The 25,611-nt window shown below is 40.6% G+C and overlaps 1 protein-coding gene across 1 annotated transcript in view; it reads right to left on the bottom strand.

Annotated features, from left to right (window-relative positions):
* Positions 1–19,220: 19,220 nt before the first annotated feature.
* The window catches only part of LOC126188758 (nephrin-like), a 645,061-nt gene continuing 638,670 nt past the window's right edge, over positions 19,221–25,611 (bottom strand). Inside the window, exon 16 of the mRNA XM_049930368.1 lies at positions 19,221–19,592. Within this exon, the coding sequence (XP_049786325.1) occupies positions 19,260–19,592 (333 nt within the window). The 3' untranslated portion in view covers positions 19,221–19,259. The remainder of the gene's footprint in view (positions 19,593–25,611) is intronic.

The following is a 25,611-nucleotide window of genomic DNA, read 5'->3' as shown; positions in this document are numbered from 1 at the left end:
TTCCGCGAGATCCGCCTACCTTTACAACTCTCCCCTTGCTTTACGTTTAACCTGAACGGAGAAAAGAGGTTACTTAAAACTTTTTAATAGGCATCATAACGAGACAGATTATACTGCCTTTGAATAAGGAAGCTTATAATAAAAAACCGAAATGACTCTACACTTTTTTTTTATATAGATCATACAATAAAGTGTCTCGCATCTTCGGCAAGTTTTACGGTGCTTCAAGAAGGAATATGTGGAACAGCTGCTTTCACCCAGACTCAATTCAACATCCACAGCACTCTTTCATCCAGCTGCAGTCTCCCAGTAAAAATACCGCATATTTATCTTGCCGGCCATTAAGCACTTTCTGGCAAGCACTGTACTTCTATTATGAATGACGTACTTCACAGCACTTTAAGTCGGTCTTCTGTATTTCATGTATGTAACTTCATTTCTATCTACGACCTGAGTTACTTGCAAGTGCCCCCAAAGTACTTTATGAGCAAACTGAAAGGATTAAAACTGACATTCAATTAAATGGCTATGTTCTTGAACATGAATCACACTCTCATGTGCCACATTGATGTCAGCGAAATTTACTGTTACTTTCTTCTGTTGTTTTACCATTTCATGTTTTCTCAATAAATGCAAATAATGAAATTAGGGTTTTGCTTTCTGCATCAAGTATTAAGATGAGATAACTTACTGGTTATCAGACGACCTAAGCAATGAAAACTCGTGTGCAGATTCCAGCAGTTGGGTGATTTCTCTAGCGCATTAATATATTTTCGTGGTAGATTGCTTCGTCTTTTCTGTGTTCATTGTTATTATTTGTATTTAGATGAAATGGGTTGTGGTCTGACATGGAACAGAAGCTGCATACAAAGAGCGATAATTGTGGAAGTTCGCCTGCAGTGGTAGACATGTGTAAATCTTGGAATTGTTTATTATTAAGTGCATTAAAGTTACTTTTAGAGTTCTTCCTAGTATGAATTCCACTATTACATGTATGACATGTGTTGCTGCAAGTGCTACAACTTAATTTCTGTGGTGTAATCATGATTTTCGAGACAATTTTTTAAGAACTGTGTGGGCAAGTACTTACATGAAACTAAAGTTCAGTGAAGGATGTGATGTCACACACACTCATCGATGAAAGTATTTTAAATTTTAGACTTTAATTAGAATAATTAACCCAGTACATTTTATGTGTTTTACTTTCACACATTTGTGGAACAGAAAATAACCACAAATTATTTCTATCAATTCTGTCACTTAAGTTTATCATAGGGTCGGCTGGCTTCCTTTAGTGATGTGGGCTACCTGTATCTTTTGATATGCGTTACAACACATTTCTGTATAGGTATAGCACGACACTAATGACCACGTGTAGATAATATTAGTATTCATTGTGGGCTATAACTGACAGAAGGATTTCGCTTCGTTCTTTATTAACTACAGTTTGTAAATAGAATATTTACCAAAGAAGGTTAGTTATACTGTCATTTATGAGTAAAATATCTTAAAAGAAATCAGGAAAGAAATTCATTAAGTTACCACCCGGGCTCTGAACATTCATTAAATAAGTAAATAGGAACATGCAGATTTTCAAAATATCTGAAAATTGTAATCACAATTATGCAGTATTTAATTACATATGTCTTGGTTCTAATTAAATAATTTCTTTTGTTGGAAACATGTAATTGAAGTGTAAAAGACAAAAGATGTTATGTAAAACTTCTACGAAAATGTAAATTGCATGAATTAAGTTTGTCAGACCTTGTTATGATCTTTTTGAACAAATGTCTTATTTTCACTGAAAAAGTATGGTTCTAAAGTTATTGGTATGCAGTATTCTTATGTTGTAGAAATTTCTAGTTTCAAAACGTTATCTCTTTGAAAATTTTTGATCACACTTCTGACATCGCTCAGTTTCCTTTTTAGGAAAATATATAAGTATGTTAAAATCCTAGTTTCAATTATAAAATTATTGTAAGTACAATAGTTTTGTTTCAAGAACATTCATATGATAAAATTTGGTTTATAAATACAGATGATTTATACCAACTGGATGTTCAGTACCGCACTTCTTCTAATTAATCTCAGATATTCACTTGTCAGGATGTAAAAATGAGTTCATTCTTTCAAATGTTATAAATTCTCTTAAATAGTTGCTAATTAAAATCTTTCTTCTTAAGCTGTGATTGTCAATATGTCATAATGGAAGATAATAAATAACAAGGGAATGTACAAACGAGTGTTTCAATTTTAAGTGTGAAAACCTGTCCCACAAATGCCAATGGTCTTCTACTACTGTTTTACCCGACCGTGATGAAACGGTAAGTAACTCTATTAGAGTTTGTAAACTATGCTTCCCAGTGACAACAATATATTGCAATAATGGTTGCTTAGGAAAGAAATATAAATAGTTCATGAAGCTTATTTGGAAAGTAAACTTGTTTCGCAAAAAGTTATGAATTTATGACATTGAACTATGTGATATGATCGTAGCATTTTGGAGAGTAATTTGTCATTTTAATAAGATCTTCTACACCACTTGACTGTTAGTGACCATGTAGATTAGCGAGACCTTTTTTTTGTGAATGATGAAGATGATGATGTTTGGTTTGTGGGGCGCTCAACTGCGTGGTTATCAGCGCCCGTACAATTACCCAATCTTTGCTCAGTCCAATTTCGCCACTTTCCTGGATGATGATGAAATGATGAGGACAACACAAACACCCAGTCATCTCGAGGCAGGTGAAAATCCCTGACCCTGCCGGGAATCGAACCCGGGACCCCATGCTCGGGAAGCGAGAACGCTACCGCGAGACCACGAGCGGCGGACACTTTTTGTGAAAAAGGAGTACTCTCTCTCATATCATGTAATAAATACTAGTTCTCCCTGGTATCCCTAGACGATTTTATTAAATGTGTGCAAGTGAAACCTGTATGTCAGTCATGAGCACAGGAAGCATTTAAGTGCTACGAGGTTCATGTAATCCATTCGTAGCCATTATTTTGTTATGTTTATATTATATGGAAATAGAATTTTGTTTCAATCTTGAGAATTTCTTTGTTCATCAATACCTCTTCCCTGATGTGCTATGCATTTTATATGTGATAATTTAAACATTTTTGTGTTTATCCAAACATAATTTCAGTCTAAATCTGGAATTTGAGGAAAATGTGTTTTTATTTCCCTGTTCTTTACCTAGCTAATATGTGTTTAAATCAAAATATCTTACATTTTTTCATCTCATTTCGCCTTTGTGCGCAATTCAATCCTGAGTGTTAGAATGAACAATCTCCTTCAAAATTAATTCTTATTTTGCCCAGAGAATTTGCGGTTTTATTGAGACTTATTTTCGAAGGGTTTATTTGGGTAATATTCAGACTGATAACAAAAAAATCCTAGAAACTATGTGATAAGGTCTAAGCTAGTACATCGTAGCATGATGTTGTTGTTGTTGTGGTCTTCAGTCCTGAGACTGGTTTGATGCAGCTCTCCATGCTACTCTATCCTGTGCAAGCTTCTTCATCTCCCAGTATCTACTGCAACCTGCATCCTTCTGAATCTGCTTAGTGTATTCATCTCTTGGTCTCCCTCTACGATTTTTACCCTCCACACTGCCCTCCAATGCTAAATTTGTGATCCCTTGATGCCTCAAAACATGTCCTACCAACCGATCCCTTCTTCTAGTCAAGTTGTGCCACAAACCTCTCTTCTCCCCAATCCTATTCAATACCTCCTCATTAGTTACGTGATCTACCCACCTTATCTTCAGCATTCTTCTGTAGCACCACATTTCGAAAGCTTCTATTCTCTTCTTGTCCAAACTAGTTATCGTCCATGTTTCACTTCCATACATGGCCACACTCCACACAAATACTTTCAGAAACGACTTCCTGACACTTAAATCTATACTCGATGTTAACAAATTCCTCTTCTTGAGAAACGCTTTCCTTGCCATTGTCAGTCTACATTTGATATCCTCTCTACTTCGACCATCATCGGTTATTTTACTCCCTAAATAGCAAAACTCCTTTACTACTTTAAGTGTCTCATTTCCTAATCTAATTCCCTCAGCATCACCCGACTTAATTTGACTACATTCCATTATCCTCGTTTTGCTTTTGTTGATGTTCATCTTATATCCTCCTTTCAAGACACTGTCCATTCCGTTCAACTGCTCTTCCAAGTCCTTTGCTGTCTCTGACAGAATTACAATGTCATCGGCGAACCTCAAAGTTTTTACTTCTTCTCCATGAATTTTAATACCTACTCCGAATTTTTCTTTTGTTTCCTTTACTGCTTGCTCAATATACAGATTGAATAACATCGGGGATAGGCTACAACCCTGTCTTACTCCTTTCCCAACCACTGCTTCCCTTTCATGTCCCTCGACTCTTATAACTGCCATCTGGTTTCTGTACAAACTGTAAATAGTCTTTCGCTCCCTGTATTTTACCCCTGCCACCTTCAGAATTTGAAAGAGAGTATTCCAGTTAACATTGTCAAAAGCTTTCTCTAAGTCTACAAATGCTAGAAACGTAGGTTTGCCTTTTCTTAATCTTTCTTCCAAGATAAGTCGTAAGGTCAGTATTGCCTCACGTGTTCCAACATTTCTACGGAATCCGAACTGATCTTCCCCGAGGTCGGCTTCTACCAGTTTTTCCATTCGTCTGTAAAGAATTCGCGTTAGTATTTTGCAGCTGTGACTTATTAAACTGATAGTTCGGTAATTTTCACATCTGTCAACACCTGCTTTCTTTGGGATTGGAATTATTATATTCTTCTTGAAGTCTGAGGGTATTTCGCCTGTCTCATACATCGCGCTCACCAGATGGTAGAGTTTTGTCATGACTGGCTCTCCCGAGGCCATCAGTAGTTCAAATGGAATGTTGTCTACTCCCGGGGCCTTGTTTCGACTCAGGTCTTTCAGTGCTCTGTCAAACTCTTCACGCAGTATCTTATCTCCCATTTCGTCTTCATCTACATCCTCTTCCATTTCCATAATATTGTCCTCAAGTACATCGCCCTTGTATAAACCCTCTATATACTCCTTCCACCTTTCTGCCTTCCCTTCTTTGCTTAGAACTGGGTTGCCATCTGAGCTCTTGATATTCATACAAGTGGTTCTCTTCTCTCCAAAGGTCTCTTTAATTTTCCTGTAGGCAGTATCTATCTTACCCCTAGTGAGACAAGCCTCTACATCCTTACATTTGTCCTCTAGCCATCCCTGCTTAGCCATTTTGCACTTCCTGTCGATCTCATTTTTGAGACGTCTGTATTCCTTTTTGCCTGCTTCATTTACTGCATTTTTGTATTTTCTCCTTTCATCAATTAAATTCAATATTTCTTCTGTTACCCAAGGATTTCTATTAGCCCTCGTCTTTTTACCTACTTGATCCTCTGCTGCGTTCACTACTTCATCTCTCAGAGCTACCCATTCTTCTTCTACTGTATTTCTTTCCCCCATTCCTGTCAATTGTTCCCTTATGCTCTCCCTGAAACTCTCTACAACCTCTGGTTCTTTCAGTTTATCCAGGTCCCATCTCCTTAAATTCCCACCTTTTTGCAGTTTCTTCAGTTTCAATCTGCAGTTCATAACCAATAGATTGTGGTCAGAATCCACATCTGCCCCAGGAAATGTCTTACAATTTAAAACCTGGTTCCTAAATCTCTGTCTTACCATTACATAATCTATCTGATACCTACTAGTATCTCCAGGATTCTTCCACGTATACAACCTCCTTTTATGATTCTTGAACCAAGTGTTGGCTATGATTAAGATATGCTCTGTGCAAAATTCTACAAGGCGGCTTCCTCTTTCATTCCTTCCCCCCAATCCATATTCACCTACTATGTTTCCTTCTCTCCCTTTTCCTACTGACGAATTCCAGTCACCCATGACTATTAAATTTTCGTCTCCTTTCACTACCTGAATAATTTCTTTTATCTCGTCATACATTTCATCTATTTCTTCATCATCTGCAGAGGTAGTTGGCATATAAACTTGTACTACTGTAGTAGGCATGGGCTTTGTGTCTATCTTGGCCACAATAATGCGTTCACAATGCTGTTTGTAGTAGCTAACCCGCACTCCTATTTTTTTATTCATTATTAAACCTACTCCTGCATTACCCCTATTTGATTTTGTATTTATAACCCTGTAATCACCTGACCAAAAGTCTTGTTCCTCCTGCCACCGAACTTCACTAATTCCCACTATATCTAACTTTAACCTATCCATTTCCATTTTTAAATTTTCTAACCTACCTGCCCGATTAAGGGATCTGACATTCCACGCTCCGATCCGTAGATCGCCAGTTTTCTTTCTCCTGATAACGACGTCCTCCTGAGTAGTCCCCGCCCGGAGATCCGAATGGGGGACTATTTTACCTCCGGAATATTTTACCCAAGAGGACGCCATCATCATTTAATCATACAGTAGAGCTGCATGTCCTCGGGAAAAATTACGGCTGTAGTTTCCCCTTGCTTTCAGCCGTTCGCAGTACCAGCACAGCAAGGCCGTTTTGGTTAATGTTACAAGGCCAGATCAGTCAATCATCCAGACTGTTGCCCCTGCAACTACTGAAAAGGCTGCTGCCCCTCTTCAGGAACCACATGTTTGTCTGGCCTCTCAACAGATACCCCTCCGTTGTGGTTGCACCTACGGTACGGCCATCTGTATCGCTGAGGCACGCAAGCCTCCCCACCAGCGGCAAGGTCCATGGTTCATGGGGGCATGATACAACACATCAATTCAGGGAGAAGGAATGGAAGTAAAGGCTTCAGGCTTTACCGATTCGATGAGAAGTATGTGAATGACGGCTGAGGGCTTAGAAAATCAGTTGAGTGGGATGTATAGTGTCTTCTCGAGAAGAGATTAAAAGTATCAACGAAAGTTAAACAAGTGTACCTGAAATAGATCATACGATGCTAAAGGAATTAGATTATTATAGTGAGGTAGGTGAGCTTTGCTGCTCGAGCACAAAAATAACTGAAGATGGTTAGAGTCGAACTCAAAAACAGAGACTCAACAGAAATAAAGTAGTTTCTAAAAAATTGATAATTATTAAGACTGGGTATAATTTATGAGCTAGAAAAAAATGTTTGAACTTATTCGTCTTGAGTGTAGCCTCGTACACAAGAATAAAGTGCATGCTAAACAGTTCGCACAAGAAGAGAAGCTTTTAAACTGTGGTGCTCAGCAGAACGCTGAATATTAGATATGAAGAAGAACTCTAAACATAGCCCGGACATCAGTGGCAGATGTTTTAATAGTTTCCACAATGAAACTCAGTCTCAAAATCTGGAAGAAAATCCGTAGAGATACCTATACCACAGTGAGACGGTATCAAGATATCCATCCTGCTATACCAATCATAATGTTACCATTGACAGCGCCGCTAAAGCGGATTCCCACACAAGGTTTTTCGCAAGAAATGCAGCAAAGAAGATTCAGAAAACATATCAGAATTTGAATTAAAAACAGCTGGAAACGTGAATAACGTAGAAGCAGATGCGCTTCGTTTCGTGAAGCAGCTAAAAGTCTGTAAACGCAATCGTTGCGGTTTGTACTGTTCGCCAATTAGGCTCCTTGCGGAGTATGCTGACGAATTAGCTCCATTTTCCGCCAAAACATATTACCACCGGCGCTACAAAACATTCGTGTCTAGAGGCTGGAGAGTTGCAGAGGTCACACCCATACTCTAGAAAGTAATTAGAAGTAATCCGCTGAATTATATACCCATATATTTGAAGTCGATTTGCGGTAACATTTCGAAACATATTTAGTGTTCGAACGTTATCACGTACCTCGAAGAAAACAATCCACTGATATATAACCAGCAAGGATTCAGAACTTACCGTTTTTGTGAAATAAAAATGTTCCCCTATTAAACCGAAATAAAGAGTGCTAGTGAACGGGGATCTGACGTTGATTGCATGTTTCTAGATTTTCAGAAGATCCCTCACAACAAGCATCGAGTCCGATTGTGAATTGCCAGGTTTCGCTGTTTCCTGTCAGAAAGGCCACAATCGTACTAACGGACGGAAAATCATTAATTGAAAATGGAGTAACATCTTTTGTAAGTAGGCTGTTTAGGTTTTTATATTGGTAACGCCACGTAACGCTCTGTATGAAAATCACTGGCTGTGCTGTGTGCAGTCTATGGCTAGGTTGCATTGTTGTCTGCCATTGTAGTGTTGGACAGCTGGATGTGAACAGCGCGTAGCGTTGCGCAGTAGGAGGTGAAACGCCAGCAGTGGTGGATGTGGGGAGAGAAATGGCGGAGTTTTGAAATTTCTAATACTGGATGTCATGAACTGCTATGTATATTATGATTTTTCAACACTATTAAGGAAAATACATTGTTTGTTCTCTATTAAAATCTTTCATCTGCTAACTATGCTTATCAGTAGTTAGTGCCTTCCGTAGTTTGACATTAAGATGTGAATATACATTTCTCTTGTCTGCATTATTGTCTTTAGTGTAATATTTTTTTCTGCTTGAGCTATGTCATGTTTAGATATAACTTTGGGTTTTTATATTGGTAACGCCACCTAGCGCTCTGTATGAAAATCACGGGCTGTGCTGTGTGCAGTCTGTGGCTAGTTTGCATTGTTGTCTGCCATTGTAGTGTTGGGCAGCTGGATGTGAACAGCGCGTACCGTTGCGCAGTAGGAGGTGAGCCACCATCAGTGGTGGATGTGGGGAGAGAAATGGCGGAGTTTTGAAATTTCTAATACTGGATGTCATGAACTGCTATGTATATTATGATTTTTCAACACTATTAAGGTAAATACATTGTTTGTTCTCTATTAAAATCTTTCATTTGCTAACTATGCCTATCAGTAGTTAGTGCCTTCCGTAGTTTGAATCTTTTATTTAGCTGGCAGTAGTGGCGCTCGCTCTATTGCAGTAGTTCGAGTAACTAAGATTTTTGTGAGGTAAGTGATTTGTGAAAGGTATAGGTTAATGTTAGTCAGGGCCATTCTTTTGTAGGGATTTTTGAAAGTCAGATTGCGTTGCGCTAAAAATATTGTGTGTCAGATTAAGCACAGTCATGTACAATTGTTCTAAGGGGATGTTTCACTTTAAAAATTAAGCTCACCCGACATAAATTTCGGTAACCCATTGAGATATCATTTAAAGCATTATTTAATACCATGTTGTTCATCCATTGGACCATATAACCGCCAGGACTCGGTTTGGTGGCCAGTCCATGTGGTTGTGCAGGTAGGTCGCACAGAGGGTGTGTCATACACTCAGCTTCTGATCGCGCAGTTCCACCAAATTCAGGCGATTCTGACGTCGGCGTATTAATCACTGTTCAAACATTTCCCATAGAATTTTGTATGCGTTTCAAGTGAATTTATCTGGAAGGCCAATCGGAATGTAAAAGGATAGGGGAATGTTCAGCAAGCCGTAAAAGGATAGGGGAATGTTCAGCAAGCCTGTCACATATTCTTCCTGCCCGATGACATTTGATGTTTTCGTCGTGAAAAAAAAAAAAAAAAAAGTGTGTGTCAGCTACGGCTTGCGAGGTGACAAACTCCATATGCCATTGCATGCAGCTCCCGTCGCAATAGTCTCTCACTAACGGGTTAGGATGGACCTTAATTCACTGCTTTCAGGAATTCCGGTTGGGTTTGGAAGCCATTCGATTCATAAGCCGCGAATTGTGTCTCTGATCCCTCTGTCAGGACTGTTTCCGTCCAAAATTCGGCCATCGTGTTTCGCTACCACTTGTGTTATACCACTGCTTGTAGGCACAAGCAACAGTCCAACGCTACACATCAACGAATCCGGCAACTTCACACGCCGTTTGACGATGGGCACGGCCAAAAATGTTTGCTCTTTTTCTGATTCTGACACGTCGTTACGTTTACCCATGCTTACGTATGATGTCCGTTTGAAACATGAATGTGTCACTGATCGCTACTGCCTTATGCTCACACAGAGGAAGTGCGAGTGCGAATAAATACGTGACTCCTCCATTGCGCCATCTGTAAAGGCGTAACGATTCGTCTACGTGTGCGCACTGGGGTGACTAATTTAAGTTCGACGAGCTCATTCACTATACTGTTTGAACAGCACTGTTAGACTCTTGAATGTGGTGGTATAGTTTACAGTCTGGTAACGTCTGGTAGCATCTGAGGTCATCAGTCCCCTAGAACTTAGAACTACTAAAACCTAACTAACCGAAGGACACCACATACATCCATGCTCGAGGCAGGATAAGAACGAGCGACCATAGAGATCGCGCGGTTCCAGACTAAGCGCCTAGAACCGCTCGGCCACAGTGGGTGGCTCTCACTCTTCTCCTAACACTAGTCTGTCACTATTTTCTGCTGCCACTGCGGCCCTCTCTTTCTCTCACATTTCCGTTGACTTCTTCACTCTTTCTATACCACAATGACTGTCCACTTTCTTCCAGTACTTACTACTTTTCCGTCTCTTTCCAATTGCCTCTGTCTCCTTCTCCCTTAGCATAAAAAAGGACACATACTTTCGCATGAAAACGCTTTTGGGAAAAATTTTAAAGGTGTTGAGGAAGGTAGAATGCGACAGCTGGTACCCTACTTTTCAGTCAGAGTTTTTCAATGAACAGGTGCGTATGCCTTTTCTGTGCTCTGAAGGAAGCATTCTTCCACTGGTTCCTTTAGTCATATGACTCATAGGAAAACAACTTTATGGGTCAACATTGATTGGATATTTTATTTAAGAGAATTTGAAATAACAAGAACTAAGTGATTTTACACCTCATAGTGGATCCTACAAGCTGGATTTTGCATTTGCTACTACTACATGCGGTTTTCAGAACTATTCTGATGATAACGAATACAATTTACAGCACATTTTTCCGTGGTACGTCACTTTCTGAGTGCATATTTTAGGTGTACAGGTAGGCTAACTTTGAATCTTTGTATCTCGGTAACGGATTAAGATGTGAAAAATATTTTTGGGTTGTTCAACATCATGATCTTAGGAACATATCGTTAAAATCACAGCTGTTTATTGTGAAAAGCCGCCTTGGAATCTGTCCATGGTTTTGGTACTCGGAATAAGTTTTTCTGGTTTTCTCAGGAACCGCCCTTGAACTAAACGGTACCTCCATAAGCTCCTTAAGCTAAACCGTAGATCACATCTAATGCAGAAAGAACCAACCGAATTTCTCCATTTGCCTAAGCAGGAGGAAATGCGTAACATTTAAGTTTTTTGCCGCCGTACTGTACGATAGTTACAGTAAACTGGTCTTTCTGCTGCCTATACAAATAGTTCGAAGCCCAAGCGCTATGCAGAACACTTGATCGTACCTTTCTATCACAGATAGAAGCATAGGTATGAGTCCTGGAGAAATCCAGTTTTTATGAGCGGCGTTTCGTATCAATGTATTACCTGGAAGTAGGGGAGCAGGTGTGATAGATATGGATATTATGCTTGGGGTGACAGTAACTAAAACAAAGGCGTTCTTCGTTGAGGAGAGATTCTTTTACGAAATTTCAATGAGCAAATTTCTTTTCCTAATTGGAAATTATTTTGTTGTCTCCTGCCTACATACTGAGCATTGACCGTCGTAATAAAATAAGTAAAATCAGAGGTCCAATGAAAGATTAAGCTATTCGAGTGAGGAATGGTCAGGAAATAGACTGAAAGTGGTTCTATGGATCCTCTACCAAACACTTAAAAGTGAGCTACAGAGTAGTCATATGTGTGTGGGTATAGATGAAGATAGGTGGAGGTGTCCTACATCTAAATGAGGAGAAAATACACTTATGACGCAACTTGATTTATAAAGACAGATCACTTGATAACAAACATCCTGAGGCTTCAAGTAATCTTGGTAGTGGAAGGAGGCCGACACAACGGCTTTACTACAGTAAGCGTTATCATAAGGATTAGGTTCATCCTTGTTACGTATGTAAGTAATGTCTGTATCTCCTTTCTTGTTTTCGATTGGAGTGTTAACTATCTACATACATTAGGAGCATACTGTATTTTCTAAGGCGACTTAGAAAAATTCGCTCGACAACAACGCCTTAATGGAGTGAGGAGGATCGTTTTTCACTTCTGAAAGTGCTTTCAATGAGTGCTAAATAAGTTGCTTGAGAATTGGGACTCCTTAATTCTCCGTGTAACCAGCTGGGCATGTCCGTTAAACAGACGTCAATGTACACCGCCCTCAACTCTGCCGCACACATGAAATCAGTGTTGTGTTTCCAGACAAGAGTGCAGTGAGGAAAGTTTTGCTTTCTCCCTCTCAAGATGAAATAAGTGTCACCAGCATAAATGACTGCCTCTGAGACCCTACTTCCATAAACAACTAAGTAATCTAATTAAAATCAACTTCACCAGTATGGATACATTGTCCAGAATAATACCAGATTGGCAGCAGCCCTTCATCAAATCGTTACTACAGAATTGTTATTAAAGTAATTGATTTCGTACGCACGTAAAGCTCTGGCTTAAATGTATTTTTTACTGTTAGTAATTCTACTGGAACAGAGAGCGTAGTTTTAAATTGAGTACTAAATTGTTAATGTGGCGTAAAGTTTTTTTGTAGTTTGCACAACAGTGCAAAGAACTTTAACTGTCAAAACTACATATATATGGTATGTGAGTAAGTGATTACAAAAAAAGTTTTGGGAAAAGTCGTTAATATAGATATTCCGCCTAATACTGAAACGTAATCTAACTGCAGTTCTGCTCAACATTTCCATAGCGTATTGGCTGACAGAAACCAATACGCTCACTGTACAGGAGTAATGATGCTTTGCAGAACGTAATGAATTACGTCGTACCCCGACATAAATATTCGATACATATCGTTGTACATCCCTCCAAACAGGCCTTGTAAGGCCCAACGATACAGACCGGCAGCCGTGTCATCCTCAGCCCACAGGCATCACAGGATGCAGATTTGGAGGGGCATGTGGTCAGCACACCACTCTCCCGGCCGTATGTAGTTTACAAGACCGGAGCCACTACTTCTCAATCGAGAAGCTCCTCAGTTCGCTTCACAAGAGTTGAGTGCACTCCCCTTGCTAACAGTGCTCGGCAGAGCGGATGGTCACCATCCAAGTGATAGCCCAGCCCGACAGCGCTTAAGGGGCTCCGGAACGCCCTATACTTGTAATGTTAAAATAACGCTTATAAATTACATCTTTCCTCACAAAGTATTTGAGGTAGGAAGTTGAACTTTTTACAGATTATTTATTGGAATATGGGCTACAACTTAACACAGGGATTTTACAAAATTTTAGTTTAGTTATTAAAAATGATTTTTTTCAATTGTAATGAAAATTCACAACATTTTTTTGCAATTTTTTATTTATATATTCAAAAATATACAGTTTTTTGGAAAAAGGCTGTGTTAAATCATGAAGAAGGTACTGTGTAACATTTACTGAAAGTTTGAAACAAATATGTTTGGAAGATCCTTAGAAAACATGTAATTAGTATGAGAAAATAAAAGTTTTGGGAATCGAGGGACAAAGATTGGATTAACTTTTTAGTGCTTTCCAGGTCCATAGGATGGATTATCTTCATCCTCTGCAAACTCCTCCTCCAGTTTCCTCTTGTTCCTCCTCCTGTTTACTCTTGCTTCTATTTCTAGACTCTTTACAGCCCTGTCTGCAGCCCGAAGGTGTTCCTTGTCTAAAGCAAGCATCGCTCGTACCATGTTAGAACCTATCTTCATTCCCATATTTCTAAATACCTTGCACCTTACAATGTTGCCATCATTGAAAGTCGCAACAGCATCATACACACCAAAGTGAAGTGTTTCTATTCCAATTATTATACTTCAACAAAACAGAGACTCAAGAAACCGAATTAATTACGAATATTTTCGAGATAACGACGGAGTAAATAAACATGAAACAATCGACAATCACACCAGCGATATATATTGAACCATCACAGGTTAGCCACAACACATACTTTATCTCACATCACTACAATGTACCTGATGAACACGGACGTTAATAATAACACCATTTGACAGCAGTTTAATAGCGCCACAGTGGGTCACACCCATGTAAAACACATTTCAAAAAAAAATTTAAAAATAGTTGTAGTCTTCGGAATTGAATAAATTATATATCTATTAAAAGGTAATAGTCTGCAGATTCAGAAAACGCAAAAAAGTAAAAATTGAACTTTTCATGATTTTGAGCCTTTCCGGAGCCCCTTAACTTCGGTGATCTGACGGGAACCGGTGTTACCACTGCGATAAAGTCACTGTACATAGCAAGACAAATATTGCATCAATCCTGTCAGAAAAATAAACGATTATTCTACTTCAAAATATGAATGCATCTTTAGTTCAAATGGCTCTGAGCACTATGCGACTTAACTTCTGAGGTCATCAGTCGCCTAGAACTTAGAACTAATTAAACCTAACTAACCTAAGGACATCACACACATCCATGCCCGAGGCAGGATTCGAACCTGCGACCGTAGCGGTCGCTCGGCTCCAGACTGTAGCGCCTAGAACCGCACGGCCACTCCGCCCGGCCATATTTAGTCATTTTATATGAATACATTATTGTCTCGCCAGTGGACGTAAGAGAAACTTGATTAGAGGTGACTGCTGTGTGAGTGAGCTGCACTGGCGCCATTATGAAAGGCCTAACTTTGCATATCATGATACTCGAATTCTGTCAGATCTTATACTGTCCATTAACGTAACAGACCAGTGTACGGTCTGCAAGAATTGTGGTACCATACCTTAAATAGTTCCTTGGAGAATACAACACCGATGAACGGGATATTGTGTAATCAATCATCTGCTATATCAACATCAGTCAGGAGCCATAAAGCTGAGATTTACCAACTCACCATGGCGTATAGAAACTGATTTCACACACGTGTGCCTCTCTTTACTGAAAGTAGCAGGTTATCAAAATTAGCATGCCAGTAGCAATACTGCCTTTTGCCCTACAAGCGGCATGGTACACCATGAAACACGACGGACATCGGACACGAGGTTGTCGAAAAATCGTAATACGGATGCATCCCGCCAGGGCACTGGTCGCAACGGTGGTGAAGGTAATCTTGTGTGGCGTTACCTGAGATGAACTAGTCCCTCAATATATCTACTACTGTCTACCGCTATTCATTCATATGCATCCATTTGTTGCCAAAGTGTCTCGCAGCTGAGATGTGCTTCTAGCAAGACAATGGATCATCTTTTCAGGACGGTTTGAAGAACAATTCAAAACCAGTAAAGTATTGGTCTTCTGATGATACGTTGGCTACAATATATTAAAGGTCACCATATTTTTAGTTAACGGTGTTGCATACTTAATATATTTTCAAAGAATGATATCATGGAACCACTAAAAGCTTTTTAATGTATATTCACAGCCTACCAGTTTCAGTAAAACGACAGTTTTCAAGTCAAGGATTAACATTACATGAGGTTAAATGATGATTTCTTGGTCCAAAATACATAGTTATTTTCCGTGTACTCATATGTGTGATAGATACTGCAGCTAAAAACAATTATTTATTTGATATCAGGGAACATACCTTTAACTTGATGTTGTGTTATTTCGCGACTTCAATGAAACACGTTATCTATTGGGCATTTCCATGATTTGTTCATTAAATGTTGTTCATGGAATCGTGCAAGTCTAATGCAAGTGGGCTCACTGCTGCAAGCTGCCTCTTGCTACAATACGCTGGCAGGGGACTTCACAATGGCACCCTTACAGGAAACGCCGCCAAATCGTTCAGTAGCCATTGCGTTACTGAAATAATGGACATTGCAGCACACAGTGCACATATCGCTGGCAGCAGCCACACTACAGCAAATCTTGTGTGACACATGTCTAAGTACTAGCCTCCAGAGAGGCACTTCATCGAATCAGAGTGTAATCAACCAGCATCTACCCTACTTTTGGCTTTCCCTTGAGGCTACCATGATTCCACCTCCACCCTCATAGGACTATCTGCCATGAGTGTAAATCCACAGAACTGTTGGGCCGGGGATCAAACTGGGACCTCCAAGCCACTGGGCCACAGGGCATCCACCGAACAAGGGCTCGCACAGTAGACTTCCAACCTCCTGTGAGTTGCCACAACTGAGACATTTTGAGGAAGTCCATCATTCTCGAGATCATGAGACAACAGGTGCTAACAACGCGTTGTTGAACATACCCACGTGACGTAGGGAATCCACGACCACTAGTATTATATGGGCTCCACTACACATGAACCAAATGATGGCAAAAGGTTCGCGACGAAACTAGTTGTTTGAAATACATTTATTAGATAATATGGTAGTGTTGGCTGGATGTCCTTTACTTGGCAGCTGAACAGCTCATACAGGAATGCTCATGTCCTGAGAGCTATCCACTGCTGTCCTGAGCTGAGCGTAACAGCTACTGACTTAATTCCGGCAGTGCTTCTCCGCCAGTGCAGCGCGGGATTAGCCGAGGGTCAGAAGCGCTGCAGTCGTGGACTGTGCAGCTGATCCCGGCGGAGATTCGAGTCCTCCCTCGGGCATGGGTGTGTGTGTTTGTCCTTAGGATAATTTAGGTTAAGTAGTGTGTAAGCTTAGGGACTGATGACCTTAACGGCTAAGTCCCATAAGATTTCACGCACATTTAAACATTTGAACATTTCTCCGCAGGGTACAAGAGTGTAATAACGTCCATCGCCCACAGCGCGCCAGATGGGAGCCTGCGTTATTAATACGATTGGAAAATAAGTAAAAGGCTTCTACTGACAACGACTTGCTTGTGTCTCATCAAGATGAACCATCTTCCGTCTAATCACACTTACACACCCACTACACAGGTACAATCACATTTTGGCAGCTATCCAGCATTGATTGAGTCTCCTAGGCATACCTGACCTGCTGTGAACAGCGATTTGTTATAGCTGAAGGTAGGTTCCGAATGCAGTGTTTCGTGGAATCTACGCTATAGTACCGTGCCTCCCTCATGAGAGTGAAATTATGTGAAACACGGTAATGTGTTTACATCACATACCGTGTTGCGATTAATACCCATACAACCACCACACTTTTCCACTACTCAGAGTTAGAAATAACAAAATAGTAAGCAGATCTGTGCTTCTTCATTCTACCACGTGAGCTTAAAAGCACGTCACAACTACAATAGTAAATGCATAGGTATTCCAGTCACTAATTCTCCACAATGTATCTGAAAGAGGTTGAGGTAATACTTCACTCAGTTGTTTTTTCTTTTCAAATATTATTTTATCGAATGGATTCTAAGCTATGACGAATTCACTGCAGAATAACATATCAAAATATATTTATTTCACGTAATTACATATATGGAAGATTTACAGAATTTTATGGCTCTTACAGTTTCGAGCAGCTTCTTTTCACACCAAGTATACAATCCATTTTGTTAACGTTAGAATATTATTAGTAACTTCAGAAAAGTAAAAGAGAAGTGTAAACATGTTTGTCGGTATAGTATTGTAGACACACAAATGAAATCTCTTACACATAAAATTACAACGTTATTGCATTGTTAGGAAATCATGACACATACATCAGTAATAACTGCAATTTCATTCAGCTGAGCTAATTTGGGATTACACTTCTGACTAATTAGAGATCTATCTCGACAAATACAAAAATACCAAAATCATATGACATGTGAAGTTTGGGAAAGAAGTACAAAACTTAATAAACTTTTATCTCACATCTCACAGTCACATCAGTTCCCACATTTTGTATGTAATTTCACATTGGTCTTTAGGAATAGGCATATATAAGCTAAAATGTCGCCGCACAACAGTTCTTCATAGAACGCTGAACAGTATTGAGTAGAATTTGTTATAAACACTCTTCGCTCGTACATTCGAAGAATAAACATGTCATCGATATGCATTTTCTTCAACAAACAGTCTTCATAAATGTTTAACGCCCAACGGTTTTTATATAGACATTTATATTCTTTGCGATCAATGTTCCTTCATAAAAATTTTCCAAGCGCATGGTAACACATGTATAAACATCAGTATTCATCAACAATCACATCACATATAAATACTACATTTTCAAAACGATCATAGCTTGCACATGAACATTCACTTTTTGAATTATTACATTCTGGCTGTACATCTGATCTCCAGGGTTACTTCAATCCCGTATATTTACTGTATACATATATTAGTGATACTGAGAAAGTCTCTTAATAATGTATAGTTTGAAACAGCATAAAATATACTCATGTTATTCCATGTGTTATTAGTATGGTGTAGAAAAGATCCTTAGAAGGGAACGTGAGTGTTATGTCGGAAACAACACCATCAACTTACAAAATCGGTGACACACCCTTCCTTTTCTAAGGTGTTGTTATTGTATCTAGCAAATGAGATCAACTCAGAAAATTTGAATGTAATTTCGTGGACAAAGAGGATAGTTGCAAAATTTTGTAGGTTACAGTTTTACTACTCATTACATATGTAAACGAGTATAGTATGCACTTCAGTAGATAATAACAGTCAATGAAACTTTTGATAAATAAGAGACACTAAAGAGTAAAGGAAAGAACTGTCACAGTTCCTGAGCACTTATCTTTCCTTTTAACAGGAAAATATGACAAGCTGAGAAATATTTTCTGACCATCGAAGTGCTGATATTTTTCTGTGAATTTTAATGCAACACCAAGGAATCTCAGTCACATAATAAACAATTTGTGAAGGGCAGAAAGTGAACCATTTTTCAGTGGAGGATAGACGAGACAAACCACAAAGTCAGTAGCATAACGAGTCATTTGTAAAGAGGAGAGGGAACACAAGATGCTGCTCTGGTCATTCGAATATATTTACTCATTAAGTGCCAATGGAAAACCACCCGGCAGTTATGATTAAATATCGAATCAACCTAATACGACTATGATGAATGCCCTATGTAAGTGATCAATACTGTTGATAATCCTGTTTTCAGTGTACTATAATAATGCACCATGTCACACTGGATTTGGGGGCACGAGTAGCAGGTATACGTTTGAGCGCCGTAGTATCATCCACTGGAAGCTTCCGAGCAAACACGTTATGTCTTTAACCTTCAGAAGCACAGCAGAACTTAAGCAAATCTGCAGGCGAGTGATGCGAGAGTACGTTTCCTGGTACAGAAGTAATACTGAGATGTAGGAAATGTGTTCCCACAGTTCATAACCCTTCCCCAACAGGACATTCGACTCGTATTTTGCAGTATTGTCGCAAGATACAGGGACACGAGGTGTGTCAGTCTGTAGTCAGCCCCACACGCTAGACGCAGCTCTCCTGGTGGGCGGCGGCCATGAGCGGCGTACGCACGGTGACGATCTCCCGCAGTGGGTGACCGCAGCCCGTGGGCGTGACAGGAGACGCCAGCACCGACGCGACGGAGGGCGGTGCCGGAACCTGGCGAGGTGGCAGCGCGGGGGCGGGGGCCGGCGGTGACAGCGGGGGCGTCGGCGCGGGGGCGGCGGCGGGGGTGCGCCGCGGCAGCGTGGCGGAGCCCACCAGGGGCGGCAGTCTGCTGGGCAGCGCCGACGGCCGCTCAGGCGCGAAGGCCGCAACCGGCAGCGCCGGCTCTGTGGGGCTATCTACACCGGGCCCCTGCGACAGCGTCGTCGTTCTCTCAGAATATGAATTAGAATTAGAATTGTACAATTGAATGATAACGATAGCGCAGTCTTGAGAGTCCCTAAAGAAACATTTGCAATATAAGTAAAGAAATGACAGAGACAGCAATAATGTATAACAAGTTAATGAATCAACAATGAGTCCTTAGCACAAAACCGACAAATGAGAAGCTTAGAGAGCACGCGGTACATTTCACAAGAAAAGAATCTAAGCGCACATTTGTCCAGCGACAACAAGTATCTCTTCAGTATAAAAGAAGCACAAGCCATTTCCTGCATAGTTCTGCTCTCCGATGACAAAGTTTAAGCTATAACCGAGTGCCTGGATTGTATTTGGAATATACCTAGTAGATGTGAAATAAAAGGAAATGTGAAATAAAAGGAGAATTGCTGTTATCTTTAACGAGGTTTAAGATATGCATTTTTCTGAAAAGATGAAGATGATGATGATGATGGTGATGTTTGGTTTGTGGGGCGCTCAACTGCGCGGTTATCAGCGCCTATAGAAGTTCCCGACTTTTACTCATTCCAATCTCGACACATTTCATGAATGATGATGAAATGATGACGACAAAACAAACAGCCAGTCATCTCGAGGCAGGTGAAAATCCCTGACCCCACCGGGAATCGAACCCACGACCCAGTTCTGAAAAGAGTGCGGTATCATAGTGTGTATTCTTTTAATGCATGTTTAAATAGACATATATACATAGTGAATGTATATCTTGAGGCAAAATCAACATATTCACACAATAGATCAAAAGTTCCCTGAACCTCGCCGTACATACATGCAAAGAGAACACAAAGCAGCATTTGAAATATGTATATATTCACTAAGATAGGATGGAAGAAGTGAAGGGGGTCAGCCTAAAGGTTTCTGTACTGAAAATAAAGAGAGAAAACTTTCTTTTAATTAAAACCATGGATTCCATACCAAAGGACAAAGTTGCTATAGACAGTCAAGGACACAAAAGGTAATAAAAGACTTTTAGTAAGATCACAACAGCAAAGACTTTCAGTTCACATATTCACTAAAATTTGATCTTAAGTTCACTGAAGCGTATTTTGGGATGCACAATATTGGTCGCCCATCAGCAACCATTCAGCAGATTTTGAATCAAGATGAGTATGAAATTAGAAAAGTGAAAAAACATTTTTCAAATAAAGATCCGAATCCCTCCAATGTATCATCACTTTTATAACAACATATCCGATTCCCAGACAGCAGTAACCATGGTTGTAGGAAGAGGGAGTTAAGAAAGACCACAGGTCAAAGGAGGGGCAAAAATGCTGAAACATGCACAAGACGATGGTACAGCACGACGAGTGTTTCTCCAGGAAGGACATTCTTCGAGAGACACCACAGAAGGAGATAATGATGTTCCTTAATTAAGGCAATGGCTGTGAGGGAATTATAGAATGTGACAATGATAATCTGTCATATCCGTTGGAAGCACACCAATGTATTTTCGTTTTGGTATTTTCATTTTATTTCCTATTTGCCTTTATTTTTTAGCTTGTTACTTACTACTCGTTACTTACACACACGTCCTTGTTTTATAACGAATATATATTGCACTGTATTATGTATGCCTTACTAAAAATATTCAGAAATAAACACTGTGAAGAAAACTTTTCTGCACTATTACGTTTTTTACCCACATAGATTAAGACATAAGAATTGTAAGTATTTTTAGTAAAATATAGAAAATGATGCAGAAGCATTTTTGTCTCTACCCATACCCACAGCTATACACAAACAGATATTCACCAGCTAACTGACCATTAGCGAAAAACATATGATGTTTAGATATAAACTTACGTAATTTATAAACAGTCATTTCACTTTGCCAGTCATTCAAGCTCTTCAACCACTTGTACTCTCAGCTCCTCAGTTATAAATTCGACAGATAATAATAATTTGTGGAGGCATGAATTGGAAGAAAAAGCAATTGTTCTCCTCTACAGTCACATTTTGTATTTTGTTACTTGCCACTGGTTTCGGTATCAAGTACTGTCTTCAAGTACCTGGAGCAAAGTCGTCAAGTTCCCTTCCCCAATACATGTACCATGTACTTAAGTATACATACCTATCTGGGAAGGGAACTGCATGACTGCATTACAGGTCATGGCCTCATGATGGTACTGGGTACTTGATATGGAGACTGGTAGTCAAGAGGCAAAACATAAAGGTGACTAAAACACTTATTTTATTTTTGTTGTGTTGGTCGCTATTGCAACCAGCATGCCAGGAACATCTAAAATAAGTGAACCCTTTGGCTGAATAAAAAGCTCTGCTGCTAGGAATTAAGAAAATTATTTACAAATAAGAGCAGATACGATGCAGATACGATGCCAAAAAACATTGTGTTGTTTTTATTTCTGAACCCGTATATGTAATTAACAATAATTGGTTATGATCACAAATCTTCATGTACCTTTGGCATGGACCATACTTGAAACACCTGTTTCACAACACAGCCCCCACTCACGATTATGCACCCTTTAAATATCATAAATCTGACCCAAATTCCTTCTTTGACATTCTCTGTAACGATAAGTCAAATGAATACCAGACGGACGGAAAAATACGTAACTTAACAGTTTATTCGTTGAAAAGTTATCGCCATAACTGTTGTTAAATATATCCAACAATGAGTGCCGTCATGGAAAAATGTTTGTGGTTACTACAGATCTATGATCGTGCCCAGGTGGGCACCTCTTCTTCCGAAACAAAACGACGCCCAAGAATGTCTTTCTTCACGGCTCCAAAAATATGTAAATCGCGTTAGGAGGTAGCGGGACTATATAGAGGACGTGTAAGGGCTTCGCAACGTTGTCAAAAGGACCATGGCAACAAGCGGGTCCACATTTTACCAAAAGTGTTTCGATTACGCTTCTGAAGTTTAGCTGAAAAACTATTACACATCCTTCATAGAGTTCTTATCTATCCCCATGCGACTTAAGTATGTTTGCAGCCCTGAAGAAAGATATCCGCGCTTGACGATTTGCTTCGGGTGAAGAATTGCACGTTGGTTATAATCATTGTTCTCTAGGCCACCGCAAACATTTTTCCACTAAAGCACTGACCGTTATTGTTAACAGTTCTGGCTAACACTTTTAAAAAGAAAAAAACAGATTACTTACTTATATCCATCTGCCTCATTTTCACTTGACTACACCTTGTATCTAAAGCATTGCAAAGAGGCATCGTTATTGTATTGTGAGGAAATTGCTATCTACCTGCTGATTAGCCCATATATAAATGAAAAAGGAAGACTTAAGGAACATTATCTCAACAAAATAACATCTATTAAAACAGCCCACGTTAGACCTGTACAATAAATTTCGCTTGGACTACTAAGATATATTGAAGTCCACATCGGTCTCCCGTACAAATTATTTGAGGACCACTACACAATATTGAAATACACACTCTGTTTCTCTTTAATGTGTCTTTCACATTTTATGTAAGACAGTTAATAGCTGATGGAAAGCCTGAAACAGTTGTTTCCGTTTGAAGTAGCTACAAAAAACATTCATGAAGTATTACTCAGAAAGCGTGATTCCATAAATATTTGCTCTCTGCAAAGTGCTGGTGTCACCGCAGACGCCTACTGCAGGAGCAACACAGCAGACAGACCAGCGATGTGGGTTGCCGATTCCGTTGCGAAGTCGGGCAGACTAGAGAATGTTTACAACTAAGTACCACAGTTGACATCAGACACGTAGGTGCGGCCAACGTCCATCAGAGGCCATCAACCATCAGCAGAGGAAAGGGGAGCGACGATAAACGAACTGTTTCCTGGCGAACCCGAGTGTGCAAATAGTCCTGGAAATATCCTTCTGCCTGGGGCTACATAAGCCGGTTCCCAGCCGTTCAGTGGGCAGTTCTCGACTGGTCGAGTGTGAAGAAGATTGCAATGTGGCACCTCGCCCATCCTCTCTTCCGCAACGATTGTGGTATGTCGCATCCATCGTCGTATGCTCCCTACCAGCTGCAAATAGCCAACTTCGACATGAAACAGTTGTATGGGTACAGAGTCGAAGAGCACTATGATTGTAGAAGTTAGTAAATATTGATCTGCAGAAAGGGACCTTAAAGTTTTTTATGATGTGAAGAGTGTGTTAATGTTGGTGGTCTATAGTAGTTTCCATAATAAATAAGCTGGTAATACAAGTTGGTTCTTGTTCTGTATATTTAGCAGTGGCGACGAGTTTATTCGAATTTCTGCTTTGCTCATTGTTTGACGACATGGGTGAATGTCATCCAGGCTTAGATACGCCATCGGCTCAAGTCCTTGAGCTGTTGAATCTTCTGCAACACACAATTGAAGTTCTGATAGAGTCTGCAGTAATTGACTAGTGGTCCCCTGGGGATTCCAATGTCTGCCCCTTCTGCCGCGTTTCCACCGTTCGACAAATATGTTAAATCGTAGAGTAATTATGTGGCTCACTTGTAACAACAGTTCCTTGCCCATGGAATCATCGATACTGGCCAGCGTCGTGCGTTTTTTCTTGCCTATGTGGGTCCTGACATTTATCGCTTAGTGCAGCTGTTGTATCCATAGGTAGAACCTCATGCCCTCCATTACTAACAGCTGACCGCCAGTTTAGCAGAGGATTTTGATGCCCTGGTCCATGTCGCAGCAGCACGCCACAAGTTCTTCAGCTGTTGGAATCTTCCATCACAGTCTTATAGGGAAAGGATCGCTCGCCTTCAAGGGCTCTCATGGGATTGCCGGTTCTCTTATGCCAGTCTGGGTGTAAGCAGCCGTATGGTTCGGCCCTCGTTTGCGACATGGTTCTGGTCCACGCTCCTGACGATGCCCTGTGAACAGATCCGTGGAAGCTTAAGGATCCCTCCTTGAACACGTCTCTGTCAGTCATTCATGCCCATGAACAGGTTTCTCATTGATCTCTAGCGCTCCAAGCCTCGTGACAGGTCTTTGCCGCATGGCCGCCCTGTCGTTGCTTGGAGCCACAGTTGCCGGAGCAGAGGCTCTGCCAATGGCCCGCGTTGGGCGCCCTGCTGCCGTCTCCTCCAGCCCAGGTTAGAGGTTCTTGGGATCAACAAAGTCAGAGGTTGCCCTCCTGTCGTCAATGCTTTGTTACGCACCAGCGCCGTGATTCTCGTTTCTGGCGGGTGGTCTTTTCCACCTGTGGGATGAAGGCTCATCGGACCGACGTTTGCCGCTCTTCTTCGTCAATGGAGCTGGACCTCACGGCATTGAATTCTCCAGACTCTGTCTTAGAGAATTCTGAGCTGCTGCCGAGCGTCTCCTTTGTCCAGATGGTCCTCCCACACATGGCAGGCTCCATCACTCTGACGGTCCTGATGAACGAGACTCCTCTCTGTTTCCAGTTGGACACAGAGTCCTCAGCGACTATTCTTGACGGCGACTCTCACCTTTGCTTGGGTGCTCTGATGCGCTGTCCATTCCTGACCTCCTCCAAGAGCTACAGTAATGATATTATCTGTGTGCAGGGCTGGTTCCTGCTCTGGGTGCAGTATGTTTCTCATGATGTCAATGCTTGAGGTTTGGTCCTAGCTGCCCCCACGACCACTAATCCGTTTGGGATGGATCTTTTTCATTCTCTTGGCCTTCACACCCATGATTCAGCCCCAGTGGTTCACACTTTCCCCAGACACTCTTCTACAGGAACTTTTCGATTCCTCAATTGACATCTTCTCTGATTCTTCTCCATGGGCATCTGGTTTTGAAGTGCATATAGAACTACTTCCCTTGGCAGTTCCAAAGTTTCACAAGGCTCATCTGGTGCCTTTCGCCCTGTGGGACGCCCTCCCCAAGGAACTGAGTCGCCTCGAGGAGGTCAGAGTTCTGGTACCAGTTCACCACAGTCCCTGGGCTTTGATCATTGTCATCCTCGATAACTCGAATGAGTCCCTCAGGTATATGGTGATTTTAAGTCCACTGTCAATGCCCAGGCTGTCACTGACTCATCCCCTATTCCAAAGGTCGATGACATTC

The sequence above is a fragment of the Schistocerca cancellata genome, chromosome 5, assembly GCF_023864275.1.
Source record: "Schistocerca cancellata isolate TAMUIC-IGC-003103 chromosome 5, iqSchCanc2.1, whole genome shotgun sequence".
Taxonomy (NCBI): domain Eukaryota; kingdom Metazoa; phylum Arthropoda; class Insecta; order Orthoptera; family Acrididae; genus Schistocerca; species Schistocerca cancellata.
This window is presented reverse-complemented; position numbering and strand designations above follow the sequence as displayed.